At 39.3% G+C, this 17,121-nt stretch overlaps 1 protein-coding gene across 2 annotated transcripts in view; it reads right to left on the minus strand.

Moving 5' to 3' along the window:
- Window positions 1-608: 608 nt before the first annotated feature.
- Window positions 609-17,121, minus strand: part of ETV6 (ETS variant 6) — a 335,835-nt gene continuing 319,322 nt past the window's right edge. For both annotated transcript variants that reach the window (XM_027856399.1, XM_027856396.1), the window contains exons 6-8: window positions 15,088-15,230; window positions 13,314-13,414; window positions 609-6,353 (exon numbers count right to left, since the gene is read on the minus strand). In XM_027856399.1, the coding sequence (XP_027712200.1) occupies window positions 6,248-6,353; window positions 13,314-13,414; window positions 15,088-15,230 (350 nt within the window). In that variant the 3' untranslated portion in view covers window positions 609-6,247. The remainder of the gene's footprint in view (window positions 6,354-13,313; window positions 13,415-15,087; window positions 15,231-17,121) is intronic.

Consider the following 17,121-nt stretch of genomic DNA (forward strand, 5'->3'; position numbering starts at 1 on the left):
TGAACCAGACAATACACTTACCCTCAAGTCTGTCTTGGCTAATTTTTTTCTTTTTTTTTCTTTTTGGCTAGGCAATGGGGTTAAGTGACTTGCCCAAGGTCACACAGCTAGTAAGTGTCAAGTGTTTGAGGCTGGATTTGAACTCAGGTCTTCCTGACTTTAAATACATGGCTCCATCCACTGCACCACCTAGCTGCTCTGCCTTGGCTAATTCCTTCTTCTGTGGCAGCTGTTCAGATTTAAACCACTTCCTTATTACCTATTTGGAGACATGTGCCTAAGAAAAAGCTGAGATCCTATTTTAATCAAGCTTTTCCTCAATTACAAACCACCACTGCACTTTATGCAGTGATAGAGCAGAACAAGGAATTATTTTGATCATATTTTATGTTATTAGAAAGAGACCGAAGACATCATTTTATATAAAAACAATTTATTGAGATGATGTAATTATAGGCTTTTCTTTAAAAATTATTTGCAACTCACTGGCCCTGAGAATAGGCATTTTTTTTTTGTATTTGGTTACATTCATTTGATTCAGTCCCTTATAAACCCCACACCTCATAAACAACAGATTAGAAACTAAAAAAAAAAAAAAGAACAAAAAAGAAAAAATAAGTCTAGATTTATTCTGGATTTGCAGGTGGTTGTCACAAAGAAAAACCTTTAAGAATAGTCACTGGGTGTGTGAGAGATTTAGAGAGTTTGTGGTCAATTAGTGTTGATGCAGATGTGACTGAGAGCATCCTACTTGGCCTCTATAGTTTTCAACTAGGCAGAGGATTACTTCTATGTCCAGCTCTGGATTGGAACATTAACCCCTTGAGTCCAGGTTCCTGTTCAGAAAAGTAGTAGATTAAATGCTTCTGACTAGCACCCAATAGTTTGGCAAAGAAATGCTACCTCTGTTTGTTTGTTTATTTTTTAGTATTTTTTTTCCCATCATTTTCTTTAGCTTCCTTTAAGAGGATGGGTCAAATGGACTATGGCTGATATAAATAAAGTTTGCTGTGCTCGAGGTCCTGAGCCTAGTGCTGTCTCTAATCCTTGAATTTCTCTATGCCTGTCCTCCCATCCGCAACAGGCAGTTAATACTTCTAAAATATTTTGAGTTTTGGACTCTAGGTAGTGGAAAGTGGAAATCGTATTTCAGCTCTCAACATTTTTACTTGAAAGGTAAATATATGCTCTTGATTACACAGGTTGCCATTGTAGAGGGCAGCGGATGGGAAGGCCCTGACCACATTATAAATAGAGATTCTTCACTGGGGTTGGTGAACTTGGGCTTTTTATTATTATTATTATTATTATTACCTTAATAGAATTGGTTTCCTTTGCAATTCTATAAATTTTGTCTTGTGCATTTAAAAACATCATTCTAAGAAGGAATCCATGGACTTTGCCAGATTGCCAAAGAGGCCCATGACAAAAAAGTCTAGGAATCCTTGCTCTAAAAGATGGTTATCATTGACACCATTTATTGTCCTCTTCTTGTGATTCTCCCCTATGTGGCTCTTGCATAGCTAGCAAACTGGTGCCCCGATCAGGAAGGAGACTAAAAAGATTGGGTGTATTTTGGAGAGCCTAGAGTACTTGCATTCAGGCCAACATCTCTGCTAAGATGTCCCTGTTTCAGTCTGGTGGAAAGGTAACAACCTGTCAGTGATTTATTGAACAAGATGTCCTGAATAGAGTGGTTATAGTTTTCTGGCTTCCAATGGTGCTGAGAAGGTGGGAGATGTTAAGGAAACGGGGTGTTAGAAAAGTGCAGGATGAAAAGCTAGAGGTCCCATGGCTAAGATAAGGGGGCCAATTTTAATTCACCAGTTCCACTGGGACTGTGTGGGATGGGGTTCATAATTGGATCATGGCTGTAGAACATCATACCTTATTCAAAAGAAGCTGAATAGATCATGGGGAAAGTGGAACAGCATTGCATATTAAGAAGTTATATTCGCATGGGAAATCCAGGAATGTCAAAAGGGGGATGGGGGAACATTATGGAGAGCATCTGAGTAACAACCAATAGAGATACAGAAGAAGGACTGTTTTGGTATACAAAGACAAATTAGATGAAGGTTTCTTTAGCAATTCAGATGCCAACTGGCATCCTATCTGCTGAAAGGAGAACAGCTGATAAAGTTGGGGTTTGTCTTGACAACAATTTTATCTTTCAAAAGGTGGGAGAAGCAACAAGGGGAACTGCCTTCTTGGACCATTCTGATCAACAAAGAGGAATTATCTCCTTGATAAAGGAGAAGCAACATAAACTTTGGGTCAAGTGGCCACTATGATACTATTTGTAATAAAGTGTAGGGCAAGGGGTGAGAAAAGCCAAGCAGAGGTGGATAAACACCCAAACATATCTGGAGATATCATATTTCAAAAGGTTTGGATCCAATGGCCTAATATTTTGTTAGGGAAGCTGACTCAAGGTAGTTGGAAAACTCTCAAGAATGAAATTTTGAAGACTCAGGCAGATCTGGTTTTGATAAGCAAGAAAATGGGGGGGGGCTGCTTAAAGAAACATACATGGATATAGCAAGAAATCATTGATCAATGAAGACTGTTTAGAAGACACATGGAAGATGGAAGAAAGGTGGTTAACTGAAGATGAATATGATGGAGTAGCATGAACATTAAAAAGATGATCCTATAAGAACTGACAGGAATCCTAGGGCCCAGAATGAACTAATGCTGACAATAAATACTAAGGAAAATAATAACAACAAAATCTGCATTAGGAGTATTTAGGAAAGAAGGACACTGAGAGAGGTAGGAATGATAATAGGTGAGAGTGAGAAAAGTAGAAAAGTGAATCGTTCAATTCCTTATTTGTCTTTTGTTTTCTCTTCCAAGGAGGATAGTCTTTGGACTGAGAAGGTTGGAATAAAAATCATTAACAGGGAGTAGACATTCATTAGATTGTAAGCTCCTTGAGGGCAGGGACTATCTTTTACTTCTTTTTGTATCCCCAGTGCTTAGCACAGCGCCTAGTACACAGTAGGTGCTTAATATTGATTGGTCCAGACAGGTATTTAGTTGTTATCTATTGGCTTAAGTCACCAGGTCCAGACAAACTAGAACAGATGGTGGTTGGGGGATAGAAATAGCACATTCCCTCTTACTGGAGGCTTTCGGACAGAGATTAGATAATTCATTTTTTTCAAGATATTACAGAGGGATTCTTGGTCAGGGACAGGTACGGCTATTTTAACTCTCAGATTCTCAGATTCAACTAGAGAAAGAAGCTCTCAGCCTCTGCATCTTTCTTTTCTTCCTTTGCTGGCCAAGAATCCTCATGGGAATGGCAGAAAAAAAAAATAAAGGAACTATTTAGGGTGTTGAATGAGTTTTAAAACTTGTCCAGGGTGACATTTTGATAACTCCCCCACATCTGGTGGGGGAGAAATCGCAGACAATTTCATACCAGTTAGAATCTGCACATAAAATCAGAGAGGCTTTTAGGTTTGGATCATGTGAACACTGTACTTGTGGTTGGTTCCAAGGGTCCTATCTCTTCCTTCACAGAGCACACCATCAGCTGGAGCTTGTGGAGCGAACATAATTAGCAGCCACCTTTAGGGAAAGGTGTTATGTAAAATATCTGGATTAATAATGGATTGCTAAAAACACACACACAAAAAGGATTATGCAGAAATGGATACCTTTCGCCATTTCTTTTTTTAACATGTTTATCTTCAGTAGTCTGCACTCCCACAGAGAATGCAAGCAAATATAAAACATTAAAGAAAAGAGGACCTTTTCCTCTCTAATTCAATCACATGTCTACTTGGATAATAAGAGACTCAACATCTGTCTCTAGTTGGGAGGGATCAGAAACCAATGTCCCAAAACTAAAGGAGCAGGATTTTCTTTCCATTTCAGAGCCACAAAATATGGCTAAAATTCAGGTAAAAATTCCTGCCCTTTCTCTTGCCTTTAAAAATCTTTTTTAAAAATATGAATTATTTTTACAATATACTAAGTACAGCCACTGGCTCAATTTCATCCCCTGACATTCATTATCACTTGTCTTAGAGGGTGAAAAATTTCTGGCTGTTGTTTCCAAGCACACTTAAAAGATCAGCACGCACTTGAACCATGTTGGGATGAACCACATGGCATTTCACGTTTACGAAAGCAGAATTTAAAACCAAGCGTTTCAGAGTCTGTCACTCTACTGACAGAAAGGAAGTCTTCTGACTTCCTACAAGCCCTAACCATTCTAGACAATGGGAAAGATATCATTTGATTTTGTGCTGATTTGGGACATGTTAAGAGGCAAAGGATCTGAGTGAGACTAAAGAGAAATTTGTTGTCAGCGCTTCCTGGTGCCCTAGGATCTTAACATTTGTCACCTTGATAAGTTCCCCTGTCAGGAACTGTCCAAAGAAAGAAGTCTGCTCAAGTCCTGAGCATACCTGACTTAACCAGGAAAGATGGCAAAGGCAGGAGATGGAGGAAACCCAGGTATTCTGGGTGCCTCAAAGCGGGATGGCAGTTGCACCTACTGTCACTGAAGTAGCTGTGAGAGTCTTGCCAAAATGAGTGAGTCCACAGAAATGATATAGTTCATAAGAATAATGAAGCCTTATTTTTTTTTTTTAATTTTTTTGTGATGGTGGTGGTGGTGGGGGAAGCCTGTACCTCTCATTCTGGAAGCCTTCACCTTTATAAGATAAACTCAATAGAATGTAAGTTCTTTGGGGGCAGGGATTAGTTTGTCTTTGTATCCACAGTACATAGCACAATGTCTTGCACACAGCAGGTGCTTAATAAAAGTAAATTGAATTGAACTCAATTCTAAATGCCTAGAAAATTAAAAATGCCCATAGCATTTCTTTAAAAAACACCACTCTGTTATTAGTAAAAGTATTAAAAGGTGGGATAGCCTTCACCTTATGAGATTACTGACTTAATTTCCAAGAGAAACAGACTGATAAAATGAGCCCTTTCCCAAGTTCAGACATCCCATCCATAAGGAAGGAACGAAGGGTCCCAAAAGTGAAGAGAAGAGGATCATTGCTGGCAGCTGCCCTGGAAATTCCTTTCATCTCAAATGGTCTAATTCAAATAGGGTCTAGGGGGAAAACAGGTTAAAACAGACTATGAAATCATTAATAAAAATCTCTGAATAATGGGAAAGACAGGATAGGGTGTGGAACCGTCCGCAAGACGATGTCGGGGGTGAGGCAAGAAGAACAGGGCCACTTCCCTACCCTCTCTCCTCTCTCTAGGTTCTTCACTTTACAGGATATTTTTCATTAAGTGTCTGTGCTTTCTTATTATATTTTCACTCTTCAGTGTTACACAGAATCTTAAATGCTTGTAGACATCTCAGGAAACTCGGGAGTGATGTACGTGCCAACTCCGGAGAAGGACAAATAGAGGAGTGCCCTTCTCCAATGCTGTATCGTTCTTTATAGGTTGGACACCTGTGGAGTTCCTGACCTCCCTAAGGCATATTTGGGATGGGTGGCCAAATGCTGATACTTTGTTTTGACTTTTAAGTACTTTGGTCACTGGCTTTAGCTCACGGGCCAGCAATTTCCGAAGTGTTACACTAAGCTGAACTGTGCTGAAAAATGTCCAAAGCTCAAAGGCAGGCAGGAAGGAGAGAAGGAAAGAGAGAGAGGTAAGAGTGAGTGCCCCTTTTCAAAATTTTTTCTTTTTACGTAAATTTTCCTCCCCCACCCTCCAGCAGCCAGGACACAATAGCAACAGAAGCAAACCTTCTGTGTACAGTAGAAGAAAAAAAAGAAACCTTGCATACTCTCTTTCCTGTCAGGTTGGATTTTTATGCCATGATTTGTGAGACTTGCAAAAAAAATATAATTGATATATATATTTCCATAGGAAAGCAAACTGTCATCTTGCCCTATATGAATTATGAAAAAGTCAAACTGCATGTTCATAAAAAAACAGCAACAACCCTCAAACCCAGAAACTAACAATGGGCAGAGGGGTGGGGATGAGGAATTACAGGCCAAGGGAGATCCCCAAAGGAGAGTGAAATAGTACGTAAGTCCCAGGCTCTGGGCCCTCTACCAGAACACCAGCCCTGCTGCTGTGGGTGCTTTATCTAAGGCAGTCTGGGGTCCTTTCTGGTCTGGTCAACTCCCAATTCTGTGTTTCTTCCTTTTTGCTTTCCCTCAATCCACCCTGCTCTCACACACCTCCAGCACGCCCGCTGGATGGCTCTTCTTTTCATGGATCCATCCCCTGAGGTGGCACGTTGGTTCTTTCAGCACTCGTCCTCCTGGTACATTTGTTCATCCAGCTCCTGGGACTCAAGGTGTTCGAGGCGGTCTGTTCGGCCACTCATGATTTCGTCTGGGGTTTTCATGAACCTTTTTTTTTTCAAGAAGAAGAAGAGAGAGATTAAGTTTTTTTCCAAAGATTTCTCCATCCCCCCACTGTGACCAAGAAAGGTCTACCATCACATGCTAGGGTGTTAGAGCTGACTTACCTATATTTCCTATTTATAGATCTTTGGAATCTATAAAGACCCATTTGGTCTTTTTATCCCTAGAGAATGGTATATAACCTTTTAGCTCAAAGGACAATTTAAGGGAAAATGTTGTGATCGATCAATCAGTAAGCATTTTTTAAGTACCTACTATGTGCCAGGCACTGTGCTAAGTGCTAGGGATACAAAGAAAGGCAAAAATACAGTCTCTGCCCATGAGGAGCTCACATTCTAATGAAGGATATGACATGCAAATAACAATGAACATACAAGATGATGCATGTATGAATGAACTGGGAGATATGCATGTGTATATGTATACGTATATATGCGTGTGTGTATATTTGTATATGAACTGGGAGATAATTTCAGAGGGAAGCAAGGCGGGAAGGGAAGACGATAAGGTGGAATCTGAGCCAGAGACGGAAGGCAGAGGTAAAGAGGGAGAGAATTCCAGGCATGGGGGACAGAGATAGAGTGTTCTGTGCCACAGAAAGCAGAGATCTCAATGATGAAGAACAGTAGAGTATGTGGAGGGGAGTAAATTATCAGAAGACTAAAAAGATGGGAAAGCATCAGGTTGTGAAGGGTTTTATATGCCAAACACAGGATATCCTAATTGGTCCTAGAGGCAACAGGAAGCCACTAGAGTTTACTGAATAGCAGTCAGACTTACAGACTTTGTAAGGCAAATTAGTGGTGTTTTTGGGGAAGGGGAGAAGGAAAGGAAGAAAAAGGGTTTGCTCTATTATTCCAGAGCTTTTTGGATTAAATCCTTCTTTTTTATCAATTTATTTTGATTTATCAATAATCACTTCCATACGCTTTTGAGTTTAAAATTTTCTCCCCCTTCCTCCCCACCACCCTCCCCAAGATGGCGCACAATCTTATATAGGCTATACATTTACATTCATATTAAACATATTTTCACATTAGTGATGTTGTAAGTAAAAATTAAAACCAATAGGAGGAACCATCAGAAAGAGGAAACAAAACTCAACAGAAAGGAAAAAAAATTAGCAATTCGACTTCTATAGTTCTTTCTTTGGATGTGGATAGCATTTTCCATCACAAGGCCTCTGGAGATGTCTTAGATCCTTGTATTGCCAGGAAGGGTTAAGTTTATCAATACTAGTCATCACACAACGTGGCTGTTATTGTGTACAACGTTCTCTTGGTTCTGCTCACTTCACTCAGCATCAGACCATACAACGCTTTCCAGGTTTTTCTGAAGTCAGCCTGTTCATCATTTCTTAGGATTAAATTATTATTTCATTTGATCTCAAAATTTGCTATGGAAAAGGAGAGGAAAACTGGGTATAGTTTAACAAGCACCCCAGATTTGGGCAGAACAGGTTTCAAAAGGCTCAGAGAAAGAATACAGAAGATCCCTGGAACTAAAATTTTAAAGGGAAACATCAAGACACAGAGAGAAACATTTCCAATGAGGAAGATTGGGGAAAGAGTAGATTCTAAGAAAGAATAAGTAGCACCTCACGAGCTAAAATTCTATAGATGATTACACAGACAGATAGAAATAGTCTTGATGATGAAGAAAAGGAGAACATGGGGCAGCTAGGTGGCGCTGTAGATACAGCTCTGGCCTTGGAGTCAAGAGAACCTGAGTTCAAATCCGGTCTGAGACACTTGACACTAGCTGTGTGACCCTGGGCAAGTCACTTAACCCTGAATGCCTCACAAAACAAACAAACAAACAAACAAAAAACTGTCTAAGAGACTGGTATGAATATAAAGGGAACTCATCACTGATAGCCATGGAAAAAGAGGAGGTATGTCTAAAGATCCAGGACTCTTTCCACTGGCCACACTGCCACCTAAACTTAGATTGTTGTCTCTCCTGTTAAGTGTTCGAGGACAGAGATTGTATCTTAGAAAATTTAGTTTTTTTTATCCCCCACAGTGCTAGGCATATGAGAATGTTTGTAGTTGGTTTAATGGTCTGCCTGATGTAAATACTTAAACAATGAATGATTTCATGATATATATTCATTTGTCACACTGGAGATTGCAGACGCTATGTAACACAGACACAGTAGAAAGAGTCCTTTTATCTGTTCATCAGCACTTGGAAGGTATACATTATTCATGTAATGAACTGGTATGATCTCAAATCTATAGATCCAGGTGGTAGTGAACATTATTTTTGAAATTTCCTACAGCAGAATGCTTTATCATATATTTTCAAGGATGGCCCTGCTAATATAACTTCTACTTGACCAGGAAGGACTGGAGAGAACTTTTGGTTCTCCCTCTCTCTGTGGTCCTGCTTGTTTTCAATGTAGAAAATAAATCACTAAAGAAATGACAGCAGGTTTGTGTTGTGTTTAATCTATTTGTTTCCTTTCAGATTGATCTGTGAACACTCTTGGGCAGTAATGTCAAATTCAACAGGGCTGGTCCCATTAGGATCCCTGCAGGTGCATACTGACTTAGAAAACCACACAGACACATCACCTGTGTCATACTGTATTTTTATCCATTTTATTAAATATTTCTCAATTACATTTTAATCCAGTTTGTGCCACACTTAAGAGTACTGTGGGCAGCTGGTGGTGTGTCTGACCCCTCTGCTTCTGAGACCTACTCAGCTCTTCCCTATTTTAGAAGACACTACTTATAGTCTTTCAACATTCTCTTTTGTAACATTTTTGCTAAAAAGTTTATATTCTAAACTTGTATTCCCTTGGTTCCCAAGTCTCTGTGCTTGGAAAACAGATCAAGTGTTTGCTGAGGTGGTTCCTGGGATATTTTAGCCATCTTGTTCTGATGGCTTTAAATTGGCTAAACTTCTGTAGGAAATGGTAATAATCCCAGTGAATGCCTTCTTTTTTTCTATAATCTAGCTCCAGTCTCTCTTTCCAGACTTATTCTGCCCCCCCTTCCAGAACTTTCTATTCCAGTCAAACTGACCTATTCATGGCATCCTAAAAACGACATTCTATCTTACATCTTGACAAAGACTGCCCCCCATGACTAGAATCTTCTCTCTTTCTTCACTTCTGCTTCTCAGAATCTTCGGTTCCATTCAGCATTTAGCTCAAGCGTCGCCCGCTTCTGATCTCCCTGTCTGTTAGCATTCCCTCTCAAGTTACTTTGCATTTACTTTTTAACATACCTTACGTTTGGTTATCTATGTATGTGTTGTATCCCTCCATTAAAAAAAGAAGTTTAAGCTTCTTTAGGGCAGGTGCCATTTTGTTTTTCTCTGTATCCCCAGTGCCTAGAAGAATGCTGTGTAAATAAATGGTTAGTCCATACAAAATGCCTGAATGAAATTTGGTTAAACCTTTCTCTCATCTACCATTTTTGATGTCAATAATTTGTTTAAACTGGTTGGATTGGAGCTGCTATCATTGAAATGTCTTCTCGCCTTCATCTTTTACTCTAATATAGTGTTGCTATAGCTAGTTGATAGTTGGACTGCACATAGGTAGCTGATTTTGAAATGACTCCCTTGTCAGTAATCAGTTGTTTCCTATCTTTAAAGTTAGAGTTAGTCTGCTTACCATGTCTGTTAACAGCCTGGCTGCACATAGGTGGCTGATTCTGAAATGATTCCCTTGTCAGTAATCAGTGGTTTTCTGTCTTCATAGATAGTCAATTTGTTTACCATCTAGTACCTTCATAGATGCCTCTTGAAGAAAATGTTCATGGTATATAGTTTTGGAAGCTTGAGTAGTCTTTAAGCTTCTGACCTTTTTTATTCATTAAAATTTTTTTTTCTGCTATCTTTTGAATTTTTGCCTCAGTTTTATTTCCAAATATATCCTTCTCCCCCTCGCCCTACCCAACTAGCCACCCCTTATGACAAAGAATAAAAGAGAAAGAAAAAAGGGGCTCGGCTAAACCTGCTGAGTTGGACAGTAAAGTCTTTGTTCTAACTTCCTCTCCCATGCAAAGAAGGGAAGGAAGTACATTTTGTCACCTCTTCTTTGGGGCCAAGTTTGGTCATTATAAAGTATTCCATTTCATTTTTGTTTTTAACACTACTCTTTCCATTTCCACTCTTGTAGTCACTGGGTATATTATTTTCTTGGTTCTGCTGACTTTACTTTCCACAGAAGCCTTTCCATGCTCTTCTGTATTCTTTAGTCATTATTTCCTACACTGCAGTAATATACCATTATGTTTAAGTATCACAGTTTATTTAGTCATTCCTTAATTGATGGGTAGTTTCTTTGTCTTCAGCTCTTTACCACTATACGTATTTTGATATATTTACTTAGCACAGTGCCCCACATATAGTATGTATCTGATAAATGCTTGTTGATTGTTTATGAGATCTCTCTACCTTTGATATGCTGGGGTGGGGCATATGATTAGCAGTGGAATCTCTGGGTCAAAAGGGATATGATTCGTAACTTGTGCCCCTTCTTTTAGTTTTCTTACACCTTACAACCTTCCCACTCCCACCCTTACCACACATACTCTGGGGTCCAGTGATGCTGGCTTCCATGTTGTTTTTTGAACAAAACCTGCCATATCCCCCTACTTTGGTCTTTTCGCTGGCTGTGCCCCCTGTCTAGAATGCTCTTCCTCCTCATCTCTGCCTCCTGGCTTCCTTCAAGGCCTACCTAAAATCTCATCTTCTACAGGAAGTCTTTCCATATACCCTTTAATTCTACTGCCTTCTCTTTGTTGCTTTTTTCTAACTTATCTTGCATATAGCTTATCTGTACATAGTTGTTTACATGTTGTCTCCTCCATTAGACTGTGAGCTCCTTAAAGGCAGACACTGTCTTTTGACTCTCTTTGTATCCCCAAAGCTATGAACATTGAATATTTCACCAGTTATTCAATTAATACTTTGGTAGATTAAAACCCAGGCATTTTATGTATTTTGTGGTTATTGTGAGTAGGACTTTCCTTTCTATTATTTCCTCCTGTATTATGTTCTTGCTACAAAGAAATGCTATTGATTTCTGTGGTTTTATTCTGTGGCCTTCTACTTAGCCTCTTTGATTTCTTAATCTTGAACCCAATTTTGAAATGCTGTTTGTTGCCCTTTCTCATGTCCACTTTCACACGGAAATCATTAAGTATCTTTCTCCATGTTGACCTGGATTGTAAGACTCTCTAAAATTCTTCATAGAATTTTTCTACCTTCTGACCCTCTGCAACTGATGCTGGTATATAAGCTAAAATTATTTTCATAGGGTTTTTTTTGGCTCATAGTCACTGAAAGCATAGATGACCGAGTATCCCATGAAATGATGCTTTTTATTGTCTTTTGGTGCATGATGAAATCAATTCCTGTTGCTGGAACCAAAGTTAAAGTTATTCCAGCACAGTAGGGCTGGCCAGGGTTCTTCACTTCATTGGTACATTGTTTGAGAATTCATGATCATTTCCATGCCACTATAGAAGAATTAGAGAAGAATTTCTGTAGAGATCTTTCTAGTACTCTCACAACAGTATGGGCTGATGATCTGAAAATTCAGGTTCAATTCTCAGCACTGCCAATGGTTTAATATGTGACAGAAAAAACTCCGTGGACTTAAGCAGTTCGATTATAAAATACAAAGATAATGCTAACTGATCAGTAGTATTCTGGGAGATGAGTCAGCTAATACTTAACCAGTGCTTTCAGCTCTGGTTAAGACTAAAAATAATGACAAATAGGAGGTTCCCCTATTATTTCCAAATGGCATTCTGTGTCTTTGGCTGTGATGGTGTATGACATCACAAGATACATCTAGCTCTTTAGGCTCCAGCCTCCTAGCCAAGGCTTCACCAGCAACCCTGCCCTGGAGGCATTTTTGCCCTGTGAACCCACTATCTTCATTGGCGACTGCCTTTCCATAGGAACGCCATTTAAGGAACATCTCAGTCATATGTTACTTTGTTTTCTCCTCCACGACCTCCTTAATACTTCCCCTTTGCCCTCACTCCAGTTTTGGAACCATCTGCCACTATTCCTGGATAGGATGTGCCAATCTATTCCATTAGATTGTGAGTTCCTTGAAGGCAATGACTCTCTTTGTTTTCGTAATTTGTATCTCCCGCATTTGGTACATAATAAGAGCTTATGAAATGCTTTTTACATTTATAAATGTTTCATTTATCCCTTTAAAATTTTTATATCACTTTTACTTTTTAATGCTCCCATTTCTCCCTAATGCCCCTTGAAACAAAGAGATATAATTAAAAAAAAGAAACCTATGCATTGGCCACTTATGACAACAAATGGGTCATTCTGTACCTATGGTTCCGAACCTCACTGTCAACAGGATGGAGATGTATTTCATGGTCAGAACTCTGATGCTGAGATTGGTTATTACATTAATCCGAGGCCTGATGTCTTTCAAGACCATTTTCGTTTGTATTACTATGATCACTACATAAATTATTTTTTGGGCTATGCTTGCTTCAGTTTATATCAGTCTTTATGAATCTTTCCAAGTTTCTCTGAATTCTTCCTATCTGCTGCTATTCAAGGTACAATAACATTTCATTTCATTCATATACCACCTTTTCCCAGTGACTCATCTGATGAATATTGCTTTATTTCCAAAGGTGCTTTTATAAACATCTTGACTTTTTTTGGAATCTTGTCTTTTGCTGTCCACCTTATTGGGGTATATACCTATTGGTGATATTGCTGGGTCAAAGAATATGTGCATTTTAGTGACTTTCCCAGTATATTTTCAAATTGTTTTTCAGAATGGTTGGACCAATTCACAATTCTACCAATAATGCACTAGGATATACGTTGGAACCTTCCAGACTGTAACAATTACACAAATTTGGATAACTTTGATCCTTGTTTAAAGAAAACCTACCACCTGGAAGAAGCAAAGTAGAAAAAAGGAAGTGGTACCTGAACAAAAGCCTTTGTCCTGGCTCCTTCCTGATAATGTTGAGTTTGTAGTAGTGGCGAAGGGCTCGGGACATTTTCTCATAGGTCATGTTTGTTCTGTTCTGTTTGTGCAGAGAAGGAAGAAAGAAACAAAAGGACAAGGATGAAATGAACTTCAGAAAAGTCACTAAGGGGTCTATTTCAAAAGAAAACACATCACAACACACACACACACACACACACACACACACAACTCAAAACCAACACTCTGAGTGGTCCAGCCAGTTCTGGAAAGCTACCTGTTCTGTTCCCCTTTGGCTGTTTCCATGTCTGTTATGCTCTGCCCCTTTGTTTTTACACACATGGCTGCGGTTTTCTTTTAGGGGATGAATAACCTTTTGTAAAACATCTTGAGATCAATAGGGAACAATGTACCTTTTAACCATCTTCCTTAATTCTTCTTCTCACGAGTACTTTCTGGTTGGCCTGAGGAATTTCCCATGGGACATTTTTCTTCTATCCCACCACTACTGTAGCCACCCTACAGTGACATTCATTGAGTTGGCATTTCTGTTTTATGTTTTACAGTTAAGACTAAAAAAGGCCCAACTGGGTAACAATTCTTAAAGCGGGGACATATGACACAAGTCAGAAATGGGAGAGTTTTCTTTCCCTTCCCACTAGGGCCCATGTTCAATCCCCTGTCAACATTGTCTTTCTTTATTTGGTCAAGATTAAATTGTCAGGGCCTGTGTTTAGTTGTTTCAGTCCTGTATGACTCTGTGACCTGTTTTCTTGGCAAAGATACTGGAGTACTTTGTCATTTCCTTCTCCTGCTCATTTTACAGATTAGGAACTGAGGCAAACAGAATTAAGTGACTTGCCCAGGGTCACACAACTAGCAAGTGTCTGAAGTCAGATTTGACCTTAGGAAGGTGAGTCTTCCTGACTCCAGGCCCAGAACTCTATCCACTGTACCACCTGGCTGCCCTATCAGGACCTATAGGACCTCCTTAATTATGCTGAGGGCATGCCAGAGATGTTTTTTTTTTCTTTCCCTAGAAGACAGTGGAAATCCCAGGAAAAACTCAAGTCAACTCTTTGCTCTTTTAGTCTATACCGCTTCCTAATATAATGATGAGGTTGTATCTTCACCCTTCCTTGTGGGAAAGTTTACCCCAAATCTGCATGTCTACTATCGAGCAGTTTGGGATACTGTACTCTAACTAATTTTGTTTTCCTCTTGATACCGAGGACTCAACAAATCCTGCTTTTCAAATTTCATCCTCTTTTACTACTTTCCTTAATCTCCCTTCCAGCTTTCAAAATGATGGGACTACCATATTTTGGGAATGATTACCATTACATTCTGAAGTCAGAATCAAACCATTATCTAAGCATAAACTAGACTTCCGTGTTTCCTATAGTTTCAAAATGGGCAAGATTGGAAGTATCATTTCCCCAAAGTTCTCTTCTGAGTCATATTAGACCCATAAAGAGTCTATAACTCTTAGACTGAAAAGAAGTCAGGCCTCAGTTGAAGAAGACAGGATAGTATTTTGAAATATACCCTTAACAAACCGAAATACTGAGTTAATGAGCAAACTTTACATGTTGGAAGGTGGGCTATGATGACATCTTTAATAATTTCCCCCTCTTTAGGACGATTAAGTATGAATTAAATAACAAACTACAGAACCTGGAAATAGAAGACAGACAATTCTTCTCCAGTCCAAGGGAAAAAACACTTAGTTTTGGTACTGGTTTCACCAAATAAATATTTGACTCCTTTTACCTTGTGATTTCCCCACAGTCGAGCCAGTCCATTGGGATCCACTATCCGGAATATTTTGGATTCTTTGTCCTCCCATCGGATAAAATTTTCGTACCGGCTGTCAGAAAGCAACTGATAGACATAGTCCCAGAGCAGCCTGCAGTCTATGGAAAAAAAGGGCAAGAAAACAGTGGTGACAAAGGCTTCCTGGTGAGTTGACACTTGGGGAAGGAACTTTTACTGAAGCAATAATACAGGTGACACCTTTCTTTGTTACAGATCAGTTCTCTAACTCACTTTAAACTAAGTAATTTAGAATAGGACAGATTCCACCCCCTCCCCCAAATCTGGAAGATCTCCTCATTTAGGGAAGAAGCAATGTAAAAGTTAATAATTTGCACAAAGTTACATAGCTAGTTAGTGTCAGGGCTAGAATCAGACCTCTGGTCTCCTAATTTCAGACCGAACACTACCATTAACAAGCTACGTGACCTTGGGCAAATCATCTCATGCTGCTGGGGCTTAGAGGCCTCCCTTAGAATGTAAAAAGATTTCATGGTCTCTAAACTTACTTCTAGGTCCCCAAGTGCCCTGGTTCTCTCAGCACATTATTTTGGCCACATTTCTGTCACCGTGATCAGTCACTATCTGCAGAGGGTCCTATAAACGAAGGTTTCATTTTTCATATAGTTTCTAACAGGGGAGAACTGGGATAGTGGAAGTGTCATTTCCCCAAAGTCCTCTTCTGAGTCATATTAGACCCATCATGAGTCTATACCTCTTAGACTGCAAAGAAGTCAGGCCTTAGCTGAAAGAGCTAAAGGACAGGAAGGCTATTTGAAATATACCTTTAACAAACCAGAAATACCGAATACATGAGCAAACTTTACACGTTGGAAGATGGGCTATGATCTGTTCATTTGTACTGGGTACTGGGTAATGAAACGAGGCTGTGGCTGTACTCAAAGACCAGGATTTAGTGGTATTCAAAGAAGATGTTTTTTGAGGCAGCTGATCCCGCTGAAGGAGATTCATCAGGTTCCCTAAATGACCACTAGAACAAAATGGACTACCTGCTAATATACCATATGGAGAGGTGCCTCCACAAAAATTCTACTGTGTAGCTTCATCATGGCATAGAGGTGACCTTGAGTTCTTCAAGGAAACAGCAGTAGATAGCAAACTGGCAGATTTTGCTCAACAAGGAAGGCTTCAGGTATAGGCTTGGTAACAAGTAAAGTCAACAAACATTTATTCTAATTGACTTGCTATGTGCCAGGCACTTTCCTAACTGCTGAGGATACAAAGAAAGGCAAAAGAGAGTCCCTGCTCTCAAGGAGCTCACATCTAATGGAAGAGTCAACATGCGAATGCCTATGTACAAACAAGCTACAGACAGAATAAATTGGAGATAATCTCAGAGGGAAGGAACTAGAATGCTATTAAGGAGGACCTTAAGAAAGATTATGTGTCTGCTCCTCATAGAGCTTCCTAAGCATAAAGAAGTCCATGACCAGAAAACTGGCCACCAGGTGTGGAACAAAGAAACCCATGAAGCAAACAAATACATAATGTAAAATATATAATAATATATTAAACAAATATATATAGTTCCCAATCCTAGACAGCACCTTTCTTCTTCTTGGGAGACAGTGGTAGAGTGTAGGAGACAGTGGTAGACTGTATTAAAACTCACAAAGTTTTTAGACCAACTATGTGTAGTTAATTGTGTTATGTTGTATTTTCCAGATGAGGAAGATGAAACCCAAAGAAGTTAAATGATTTTTCATGGTCACACCAAACTAGGTCTTCTGACTCCAAATCTTATGATCATTCTACCATACTACAATGCCTCACAGACAGGATGACATGTAGGTTTTCCTAGAGGAAATGAATCCTCTTCTTTTCTGGGCTAGTTGAGAAGAGGTTAAATTTTTAAAAATTAAAAAGTATATAGTGATAGAGATAAAGAGGGGTCTGGGCTGGGATACAGAGATGAAACAGAAATTTTGGGGGTGGGGTAGAATCGGGAAGATAAGAGACACAAGTGAAAGG

This window comes from Vombatus ursinus, unplaced genomic scaffold (assembly GCF_900497805.2).
Source record: "Vombatus ursinus unplaced genomic scaffold, bare-nosed wombat genome assembly UNPS02011431.1, whole genome shotgun sequence".
Lineage (NCBI taxonomy): Eukaryota > Metazoa > Chordata > Mammalia > Diprotodontia > Vombatidae > Vombatus > Vombatus ursinus.